Genomic DNA, 12,037 nt, shown 5'->3' with positions numbered 1-12,037 from the left:
TTCTTTGAGCTGCACAGTCTGTGGGCTGGATTGCTATCACCTCCAGTACCAGCTGAGTAAACTGAGTCACAGAGATAATGTGTGACTTGACAAGGTACTTTATTCCATTATTCCCAACTCCTTTCCCAAATTCAAGCAATACTGCTATCTTAAAGACTCAAGTGAGGACCTGGCACAATGGTCTAGTGGCCGGATCTTTGCCTTGCATGTGCTGGGATCTCAAATGGGTGTCAGTTCATCCATCCAGCTCCCTGCCAGTGGCCTGGGAAAACAGCAGAGGACAGCCCAAGGTCTTGGCACCCTGCACTTGTGTAGGAGACCCAGAAGAGGCTCCTGGCTCCTTATTGGTTTGGCTCTACTGCGGCCGCTTGGGGAGTAGGCCAGCAGATGGAAGATCTTTGTATCTTTCCTTCTCTCTGGGGGGTCTGCCTTTCCAATGAAAATCAGTAACCTTAAAAAAAATAAGACAAAACAAACGAGCAAAACAACTCAAGAGAGGTGAGCATTGTAACTCATAAGAGTGCCTGGGACTAAATCCCACCTACACTTACAATTCAGCATCCTGCCAACGTACTGGAGAGGCACCAAACGATGGCTCAAGTCCTTAGGTTCCTGCTACCCACATGGGACACCTGGATGGAGTTCCTGGTTCAGGCCTGGCCCAGGACTGGCTGGTGTAGGCATTTGGGGAATAAATAGATGGATGGCAGATCCTCCCCCAAACTGCCTCTGTTTCTCCCTTTCTGTTACTCTAACTTCCAAAAATGTAACTAAATCGAAATAAATAATTAGAAGGGCAAAAAGATTTCTCTCAAAAAAAAAAAAATGCAGATACACAGAGCAGGGAAATAGTTAACAATATAGTAAATGGCAGAAAGAACAAATCTTGAAGAAAAAAAAACCAGAAAAAACTCCAGTTCAATTTTGATGATGGTAGAAGCAGAAGGGCCATAAAGTGTAACTGTCTTCACGACTACATTAACCTCCAGACTCCCTTTCTTCCAGGCCCAACTACTCCCAACTTACTTAACAGCAACAACTCTTATAACAACTCTCATAACAGAATCCTCACTTAAAAGTATGCTAGATTCCTTCCATACTCTCTAGATCACATCATAGCTATCATATTTTATAATTACAATATAGTACCTCCTCAGAATGAGGAATAACCAATATATTTTATAACCAATACAATAGTGGGTAGACAAAGACCCTAAATCAGATACCATTGTATAAATTTACTTAACAAGGTGCTACTTCACTCTCAATAGTAGTTGAGGAAAGGGCTGAGTCCAGAAGAGCAGAGGGTAATGAAAAATCCGAAGAGGTCACAATGCCTTACTCTCCCTCCTAGAGTTTCCTTTCCAGGCATCACAAGGATGGCACAGTCCTAAGCTACCATTTTCTCTCACTCTCATTTGAAAAGGGTGATCTAGAGAGTCAGGAAATGATGTTGGCATTCAGCTATTCACTATAGCTGTTTTTCAGTGTTTAAGCCATAGGAAGAGCACGAAGTGATACCAACCAGCTACTTCCTTCCCACATTTGGCTATAAGTTCATACTGCTTCAAGTTTGTTGTGAATACATAAGCATTAGTAGATCACAGGTGAAAATTATTATCAACCTAACTTAAGTAATAATCTATATCAGGATACTTATTAACATAATTTTGCTTCAGTTCCATATATAGAAGGGAAAAAAAATCTTTATTTATAGAAATCAAAGGAAAGTATTCCTACTAATGAAGTGCGATTATGATTTTCTGACAATGTATTATTTAGCAAAGGCCCCTAAAGTGATTCAGTGTGCTTTATACTTCAATGAACCTGTTTTATCAAATACAGTGTACTAAGAAAATCATATGATTAGGGCCCAGTGCAATGGCCCTAATCAAACAGCTAAATCCTCACCTTGCAAGCACTGGGATCCCATATGGGTACTGATTCATGTCTAAGCTGCTCTACTTTCCATCCAGATCCCTGCTTATGGACTGGGAAAGTAGTAGAGGATAGCTCAAAGCTTTGGGACCCTGTACCCACGTGGGAGAATTGGAAGAGATCCCTGTCTGCTGGTTTTAGAGCAGCTCAACTCCAGCTCTTGTGGCTGCTTGGGGTGTGAACCAGGGGATGGAAGATTTTTCTCTCTGTCTCTCCTCTCCATAAATCTGATTTGCCTTTCCAATACAAATAAATAAATCTTAAAAAAAAAATCATACCATCAAAAGGGTAGATAGCTTTGCAGTGCCCAATAGCAGGCAAGGGATCATCATCCTCAAATTCATCATCAAACTCGCTGTGGTGACCATGTTGCTGGGGTGGTCCACGGACTTCTTGGTTTGCATCATCAGTGTAACTTCCTTCAGGACTACAAAACACAAAATTATGTTCCATCAAATGTCACAACATGGGAACTCTATATGTTAATGATTTCAGAATCAGTACAGAAATTAAATATCAATAACACAGCTCCAAATTAAGTCCTGTTGTCTTAAAATGTTGACTATATAAATTGCTTCTAATACAAAATGTTTGTTCAATGTCCTGAAACACAAAAACATTAGAAAATATAGTACTCAGTATTTATCTCACTATAACTGGGTCTACAAATAGAAATGGAAAAAAAAAATGTACTGCAAACTTGTCTTTCATCATTTCAGACTGACTACCTCTGCTTTTTGGGTATCTCCCCAGACCCACAGGTTTCAAGTAAAGGCCTTTCCGTTCCGCATGCACAGTGGGTAGAACAGTTCCTGCGCAGTCCTGTCACCGGGATCACAGGGACTTCCAGTGGGACTGCTGGAGGAGCAGCTCCCTCGCTTTTCTCACTGAGCTTCAAGGACACTTAAAGATCGGGAAGATCACCACAAACTCAGCCAACAAAGCAGAGAGCAAAGCTGCAGAGTGGAAAGAAGCTGAGTCCTAAGGATGCTTTCTGAGCTCTAGGATCAAGCTTTCCTTAAGGCAAACTATTACGCCCATTTTTACTTTAAGACAATATGGGTAAAGTATTCACTCTGTCACTGAACACCAAAAGACTTCTATAACTAAAACAAAAAATAAAGTAACTTCTACTTAAACATAATAACAAGAAACCTAGGAGCAACTCAGAAAATCCCAAAGAGCTGGTAATACAAAGGCATTTTCTTTTTCTTAAAGATATTTTAAATCTAGAGCTGGTGTGGTAGCATATCAAGCTCATCTACCCACAGCAGCAGTAGTCCATGTGGGTGTTGGCTTGTGTCTTGACAGCTCAACTTCCCATCCAGACTCCTGCTTGTGGCCTAAAAGCAGTGGAGAATAGTTCAAGTTCTTGGGCCCCTGTGTCCACAGAGAAAACCAAAGGAAGCTCCTGGTTTCGGATCAACTCATCTACAGCCGTATCAGCTGTTTAAAGAGCGAATCAGTAGTTGGAAGATATCTTTCTCTGATTTTTAAGCAAAATAAACAAACTACAAAAAAGAGTTTTAAATCAGAGCTGATATTGTGGCACAGCACATTAAGTTGCCACCTGCAATGCTGGCATTCTGAATGGGCTTGGAAATTGAGTCCTGGTTGCTCCACTTCCAATCCACTTCCTTGTTAATATTCTTGGGAAGGCATCAGAAGATGGCCCTACACCAAGGACTACATCCCAACTGCCAAAGAGACCACGGGGAATTGGAGTGCCTTAGGAGGCCAAGAACTCTGAGGTCATCCACCTCTGTTTGAATCTACCACATGGGATGGAAGAAGCCCAAATCCTTCCTCGCAGGATCCAAGGTTATCAGAACAACAGCCAGGAACCCTGAGTGGTCCGCAGAAACAGAATAGTAAACTTCCTTCGGGACTAGAGAGAGGAGCTTTCTCTGGTCCTTAGTTTCAACTTTGGATCCCCACCCTCTCTTGCAATGACCATCAGTACCTCTCTGGAGCCTCCCCACAAAACACACACAAATCAGAATATATAGAGAACAAGAAAAACTTAGAACCAGACAGGAAACGGTCAGCATGGACTCACACATACCTTACTAGGTAGGACACAAAGATTAGTTACTCCTCACTAAGGTATTGAAGATTTCTCTGCACACCCCTCCTAAAACTGTTCTGCACTTCAATTGTTGACATATGCCTTGTTAGAGTTATAAGCCAGTTTAGACTATCCTAAAATCTGCCAAGTTCAGCAAAAGTATCCTTCAACACTATTAACTGCTAAATACTAAAATGAAAATAGACACGAGACAGCTGAATAGTACCCTATAGCCATTTTAAGATGTATAGCAGCCAGTTGTGTATAAACTAAAATTGAAATGTCAATAAAGTAATCACAGGATGTGGTTGAGAACTTGCATTTTTAAAAACATATTGGTTACTCAATACCAGTCAATTAATTCCAGAATGTTGTAAATTGTTGTTGATTTGTTATGTTGTGGCTTTTAATTGATCTGGATGATATTCTGCCAGCTCTGCCTTCAGACCAGAGATGGTCTCCCCAAGAAACAGTTGAATTTAATTTAATTTGGACAATAAGATGCTGGACTCTGTGCTTGGTATACGCTTGCAATGAAAGAATCTTGACTGAATTTGAACTGTAATACAGCAACAAGGTGGAGGAATCCACCATAAAGGTAGGGTACGGGGAGGGGATGGGGGAATCCCAGAGCCTATAAAATTGTATCACATAATGTAATGTAATTAATAATAATAAAATATATATATATATTATATTAAAAAAAAAAAGATGGCCCTAGTACTGCCATCCATGTTGGAGACCCGGCTGAAGCTCCTGACTCCTGGCTTCATCCTGGCCTAGTCCCAGCCACCACAGCTTTATGGAGAGTGAACTAGCATACAGATCTTTGTCTCTCCTTCTCATTCTCTAACTCAACTGCACATTTAAATAAATAAAGCTTTTAAAAGAAACAAGTAGTAAAAATTTCAAAAACAAAATGTTTCAAATCGAAGTGGAAACCTATTAATTTTGTTGAGGAATCAAATGACTGAACAGAATTTTAACTTTAGAAAAACGGGATTAAATTTGAAAGAATTTTCACTACGTCTGAAAGCAAAGTTCTTAATTAATACACATCAGAGAGATTAGATGCTTTTTCTCTCAGTTTTTTCCTAATAACAAAAGCCATTATTTGTGAGTACTCCACGATATACTGAAGGTGAACACTTTTTCAAGAAAGGTCTGGGGATAAAAACAGCACAGTGAAGGACTAACACTTGTGACATGCATACTACTACCAGTTATTCTTTTACAAGGAACTTATGCCTGCTATTTCCTTTTTGACTAAAGACCCCATATGTATTTTAACTTCTGTTTCACATTTCAGGAAACTGAGGCCGAAGAAATATTTTTAAAAGAGAACAACTTGCTCAAATTATATTGTAATTAGGTAGCAAGCCAAGATTTAGTTTCAGAGCTTCCAAATTCTTCTCAAAAGTGAATCCTAATTTGGGTACCTTTTTTATCATGAAGGAAACAGGTGACATGAAAATATGGAAATTAGCAATATGCTATGAGTAGAAACTGATACATTCAATTCACAATTACCTCCTTTCAAAACTTGAGCAATTTGATAATTTAATAAGCGATGGCAGTTTTCTTCTGCCTATACCTTACAGGGAGGCTCTCTAAGAGCCTATTACCACAGATTAAAGCTTACAGAATCTTCTGTTTCTGGCTGCTTTGGATGTATGTTAAACACCCAATGAATGACAAGATGAAATTCCAGACTTCCCCTATAACTGTAGTTAAAGACAAAGAAAATTACTTGTTCAAAAGACTGAAGTTTTAAATGTGAGACTTGTTAAATTAAGATACTAGAAAAAGCTTTATGAAGATCAAGACAAAAGGGTGAAGAGAATTTGAGGAAAAGAGAAAGCACAAATAAAACACAGAGAGATACCTTTCTCGTCCTTGTGTTACAAGGTGATTTATGTCACTGCTGTGTCTTCTGTCTCCTCTTCCGCCTGCTTTGCCTTCAACTTCAGACAGCCAAGCCTTAGGATAAACAAATGTTTGAGCTCAAGCTTGAAATGTGCTGTTAGGTTTTATAATTACATAACTGTTAGAGATGGAAATCTTTTCTAATTTAGTAACAATACAATTACTTTGAAAAACAGTACAAATGTTTAGTTATATACAAATATTTAAATAAATAACTTCAGTGAGAATAATCTAAGGATTATTTCCTAATGACATGTTAATTTTTTGATCATAAACCCAAAAGGAAAGCAGGAGTTTATAAAAACAATTCATCTCAGATAACCGCTGAGTAACAAGTCTACCTCATTCTTGTGAATTTCCATTCGCAGGCGGTCAATGTTATTCACAGTCTCTGCTAATTTAGGCTGCAAACTTCCTGGGTCTCCCATTTGTGGATTTTTCTCATATACATCTTTCATTTTGTTGAGTGCATCTCTAAAAAAAGGAAAACACAGAATAAACACTTGTTTCATAAGCTTCTATTTAAATCTAATTTGACTTTAAGATTATGCCTCAGTCTTAAATATAGTTATATCTCTTAAAGATATATAAATACAGTTATATCTCTTTAACATTTGCTAAAAATTATTTGCATAAGCTGATAATGCACTATAGAGTTAGCAACTTAGAGAGATTATATCTGGAGTACCAAAAATGAAGATTTTATCATTTTTTCTCTAAACAAACAGATTACTTCTTTATTTGCAAGATAGTTACAGATACATAGAGAGAGACAGGATGATCTTCCCTCTGCTAGTTCACTACTCAAATGTCTGCAATGGCTGGGACCGGGCCGGGCCAGAGCCAGGAGACAGGAATTTCATCTGTATCTCCCAAGTGGTAAAAGGTGTCCAAGTACTTTGTCCATGTTCCATTGCTTTCCCAGGCAGATAAGTAGTAAGGCTGGATTGGAAGTACAGCAGCCAGAACCCAAACCAGTACCCATACAAGATGCTGGTACTGTAGACATTGGCTTAATTCATTACATCACAAACTGGCCCCAGTTTATTTTTATGTCTGCTTATACACACACACACACACACACACACACACACACACACACACACACACACACACACACACGAGGCGGCTTTAGAAAGTTCATGAATAATGTAATTATACAACAACATAGTAGGAGCATTTGCCATAACTAATAAGACAATGGTAGAGATGCCCAAGTCCCACATTCTTGAGTTATTAAACTGTCTCTACATACGGTTTCCACTTTCTGCCAATATTGATTCCTGAGGTACTACAGATGATTCAAGTAAACAGAGTTGAGCCATCTGTGTGAGAAAACCCAGACTGAAGTTTCTGATTCCTAGATTCAGTTCAGTCTAGTCCCAGCCATTAGACGAAGCAAATCAGCAAATGGGAGCTAGTGTATCCATTCTCCCTCCCCTTCTCTTCCCCTTTCTCACTCTTCTTCCCCTTTTCCCATTTCTCTGCCTCTCAGATAAACAATTGTGATTTAAAACATAAAGATGACTGGAGTGCCTGGGTTCAATTCCTGCTCCTAGTTTGTAACCCCAGCTGCCTTCCAATGCAGACCAGTCACTCTGGTAACTGGGATTCTGCCACCCACAAGGGAGCCCTGTGTTTCTGGCTCTTGGATTCATCCCAAGATTAGCCCCCAGACCAGCTCTAGCCTTTTGTAAGCATTTGGGGAGCAAACAATAGATAAGGGCATTCTCATCCTCTCTAATGAAAAAAAAGGTTATGTGAATTTTCCATGAACATTTGAAGATCCCAGTGTGTCTGTGCATTCATATATATAAGTGTGAGTGTATGTGTTCGTATATATATATTTAACCAACAACTAGAACAACATTCTTTACTTGAAAATAAGATTTATTTATTTGAAAGGCAGTTACAGAGAGAGAGAGAAAGAGAAAGAGAGAGAAAGAAAGAGAGAGAGAGAGAGCGATTATAAGAGAATTTTCCATCCACTAGTTTACACCACAATGACTGGAGCTGGGTCAGGCCAAAGCCAGGAGTAAGGTCTGTAGTGGACCTGGATTAGAAGTACAGCAGGCCAGACCGACTTGAACTGGAGCTCCAGTATGTGATGTAGCATCTACAATGGCTTTACCTGCTGCGCTAGCCACATCAATCCCAATTCCTCAATGTCATTAAACTCACCATGTTCCAAAACAAACTCATTATATTCCAACTAAACCATAGGGCTACTTCTCTTGGTTCATACAGCACCATCTCCTCCCACTCATCTATGATATAAATAAGAATGCCATATTTAGGTTGTTCCCTCCCCCTAAATTCAATCTTTACAATGGAATACTGGACTGTCTGACATTGTCTATGCCAGCAATGTCAGGGCACACTTAAATAACACACTGATAGAATTATGACTCTTTGTGAATGACTACACTACTGTAATGATATAGGAAAATCAGTCAGGGAGTAGAAATGTGGGGGGGTGGGGAATCCCAGACTCTATGGAATTGTAACAAAATTCAAATTAAAAAAATTTAAAAATAATAAAATATTCTTTCATTTACAAAGAAAAAAACTCAGTCTTTGGCCATTCCTCCTAAGCCATTTCCTCTTATCTGATCACATCACAAATTGACGCTCTCTAAATATCTGACACTACTGACTAAACTACCTTAATAACTCTTTTTCCTTTTTGACCTGGAGGTTTTTCACTTTCTCCTCTTTGCTCTGTTTTCTCCTTCTCCTTTTGTTCAACTTCTAGATGCCTATTACATAAAATGACAGCAGCTTCCCCTCATCTCATCCCACACCATGTTCTTTCAGGATCATCTCTTACTAAAATTAATATTAAACTAATATTACCTACCTCAAGATGACTCTCAAATGTGTACCTCCAATCCTCTCCTAAATTCTAGACACCCATTTCCAAACCAACCGGGACATTTTCAATATGGACTTTTGAAATACTTCAAAAATCAATAAAAACAAACCATTATCCTAAACACAAATCTATTTTCTGTTATTATTTCAACTAATTGTATAGCTATTTTCCTAAGATAGAAGTCTTTTTTTCTTTCTGTTTTTAACCATCTCCACTTTTTCCCTTCTTGAGCATTCAATCACATGGCAAGTCTTAACCTTTTCTAGCTTTGAAATGACTTTCAGATCTATTCATCTTTTCTATTTCCAGGGCCATGCCTTAATTTAGCTCTTCAGTTTCTATCACTGGGATTCTTATCAAGTTCCCTAGTCTCCCTGAATCCAATCTGTTTCCTATACAATCTCTTTGCTGCCTCAATCTGCTTTCTAAACTCTTAACACTGCTTTAAATTACGCTTTTTAGATAAAGAGCTAATAGTATCATTTCCTCTCTCAACAACTTTTGATAACTGCCCCATACCTATAAAACTTCACAGAAAAGCATTCAAAATTTTCTACGAGCTGGGGCCGGTGCCAGCACTGAGCTAGGGCTCTGTGTCTAAATCTTCGCCTTGCATGCATTGGGATCCCACACAGGTGCAGATTTATGTCCCAGCTGTTGCACTTCTCATCCAGCTCCCTGCTGGTGACCTGGGAAAACAGTAGAAGATGGCCCAAAGCCTTAGCATCCTGCACCATGTGAGAAACCTGGAAAAAGCTCCTGGATTCTGGCTTTTGATTGCCTCAGCTTCAGCCATTGCAGCCACTTGGGGATGAACCTAGGAATGGAAGATCTTTCTCTCTATATTCCTTTCTCTCTGTAAATCTGCCTTTCAAATAAAAAATAAATTTTTTTAAACAAAAAAGGATTTTACACAAGCTACCTTATAAAACCTTTTCATCCTCATGCTTTGTGATTATATTTCACATCACTTTTAATCAATTATCTCTAGGTTAAAGTAGAAATGGGAGCCATGACAGGAACATGTATTTCTATGCCTTTCTTCTTGTTTTTCCCACTTCCTGGAACATTCCACTACCCAAATGGCCACAATAGCTGGGCAAAGCTCAGCCAGGAGCCTGAAGCTTCCCCCAGGTTTCCCACACGGGTACAGGGTCTCAAGGCTTTGTGCCATCCTCAACTGCTTTCCAAGGTCACAAGCAGGGAGCTGGATGGGAAGCGGAGCAGCTGAGAGATGAATCAGTGCCCACATGGAATCCCAGCGTGTACAAGGCAAAGATTTAACCACTGAGCCATTGCGCCAAGCCCTGTATCTTCTACCTTCCTGCCATAGCCTAATATATATGGCAAGCCCCAAGTGACAGACTAAATGTTGTATTTTCCCAGGACATTTACATGTTGCTCTAGTAAGAAATACTTCAACATTCACAAATGATTTATACTAATACAGGTGATCCTTATTATTTATAAATTTCAGATTTGTGAATTTGTCTACTTGCTAAAATTTATTTGTAATCCCTAAATCAATGTTAAAAGTGCTGCTGTGGGTATTTTGGACACAAACACAGAGCAGCAAAAACTTGGAATCACTGAAGGCATATTCAAGTTCCCAGCAGAGGTCAAAGCTAATACTTTGCCTTCTTGTTTCTGCTCTCATATTCTCAATGCCTCTTCCTTTTTCAAACTTCTTAAGACTGTGTTTCATATTTTTTGTACTTTATATCAGTGACCTTGCTGTTCAAAATGGCCTATAATTATGGTACCAAAGTATTGTCAAGTTTTCCAAGCATGAAAAGGGTGTAATGTTATTTACAGAGAACATGTGTTAGGTTTTTTCAGACATGAATCACATGGCTCATGGCAAAGTTCAAGCTGCTAAATTGGAAGTAGAGCAATCAGGACACAAACTATTGCCTACATGGTACGTATATCAATGTCACAGAGGGTGTCTTTACCTGCTACACAAAAACGAAATTAAAATTATATGTAAAAAATACAAGCCTTAAGTAATCTGACACTATTTGCCTGCATTTTGCAGCAAACAAAATAATTATTGCCTCAGGATGCCACTGAATTCAATTTATAAACTAAAGCAAAAAGAAAATTTGAAAAGTATAGGAGTGTGGTTAGTGTTGGTGAATCAATCATCAAGTTATTTTATAAATTTATGGAAGACCTAATTCTTAGAATCTAACAAGACTCTGTAACCTAATATTTCATATTTTACCTATGAAATGTATGTTTTTAGTACCTAATAATGTGTCACAATGTACCTAATATTTCTTATTTTACCTACAACATAGTTAAGCATAACATTTTCTAGTTCAGGAATACATTTTTCTCTCAGTTAGGGTTATGCTGACGGACATAACTTAAGGAACAGTACTTTTGGTCTGATTCTTTCTGCAGTTCTCTGTTCAGTTCATCAATGCGCTGCTGCAGTTTTTTACGTCTCTGTTCTGGTGGCAGATGACTGAAATCTTCTAGTGCTGGACCCTGAAAAAAAAGAGTCTAAATCACTATTTTTTTTAAAAAAAAAACATTTTCAGGGAATTTTATTTTTTTTAATTTATGTGCTGCAAAATTAGTACACAAATTTAAAATCCAATTTCAAATCTGCCTCCACTTTAAGATAAATCTACATGTGAATATTAATGAAAACAACTGAAATGAAGAGCTCAAAATTTAGTTATTTTATAAAAACATAAAACAGAATAAATAAAAATACCATGATAAGGATAGCTTGCAATACTTAATATCACATTATTTTCAAGTCTTAGCAGAATAAAATGAATACATATGAACCTTCTTACAGCAACAACAAAATGGAAACATGTAACATTTCTCATCTGTATAGGTTTTAGTTTTATTATCACTATATTCCCAAATCAAACCTACTAGTACAATTCTCAGAATGTTGCAAATGTTCAAACTAAAAATGAGTTTACATAACTAGTAAGCAACTTACCTCACAAAGAAAATATTAGTGAAATATAATTTACTACCACACTGTTTGAATGATGACATTTATTTAACCATTCTTGAGGCTCAGAACAAACATGATCATTACCAAAAAAAATGCAGAACTACCAAATGAGTAGAAATCATATTTGTACAAGAAATAATTGTTCAATTATCCTTTGTTAAACCAAGTGACATCTTAGTGCCTGAAGAAATGATATAATGAAATGAAAGATGTTTTCATCTTTAGGGAAGATGCTTGATGTCTG

General features: G+C 38.0%; 1 protein-coding gene across 1 annotated transcript in view; it reads right to left on the bottom strand.

Annotated features, from left to right (window-relative positions):
• The window catches only part of FNBP1L (formin binding protein 1 like), a 107,071-nt gene that overhangs the window by 3,863 nt on the left and 91,171 nt on the right, over positions 1-12,037 (bottom strand). The window contains exons 12-15 of the mRNA XM_040998692.1: positions 11,194-11,303; positions 6,274-6,406; positions 5,892-5,986; positions 2,217-2,365 (exon numbers count right to left, since the gene is read on the bottom strand). Coding sequence (XP_040854626.1) covers positions 2,217-2,365; positions 5,892-5,986; positions 6,274-6,406; positions 11,194-11,303 — 487 coding nt within the window. The remainder of the gene's footprint in view (positions 1-2,216; positions 2,366-5,891; positions 5,987-6,273; positions 6,407-11,193; positions 11,304-12,037) is intronic.

This window comes from Ochotona curzoniae, unplaced genomic scaffold (assembly GCF_017591425.1).
Source record: "Ochotona curzoniae isolate NIBS_2020 unplaced genomic scaffold, NIBS_Ocur_1.0 scaffold_1037, whole genome shotgun sequence".
In the NCBI taxonomy this organism is placed as follows: Eukaryota; Metazoa; Chordata; class Mammalia; order Lagomorpha; family Ochotonidae; genus Ochotona; species Ochotona curzoniae.
The sequence above is the reverse complement of the archived record's forward strand: the minus strand, read 5'-3'. Positions and strand labels throughout refer to the sequence as shown.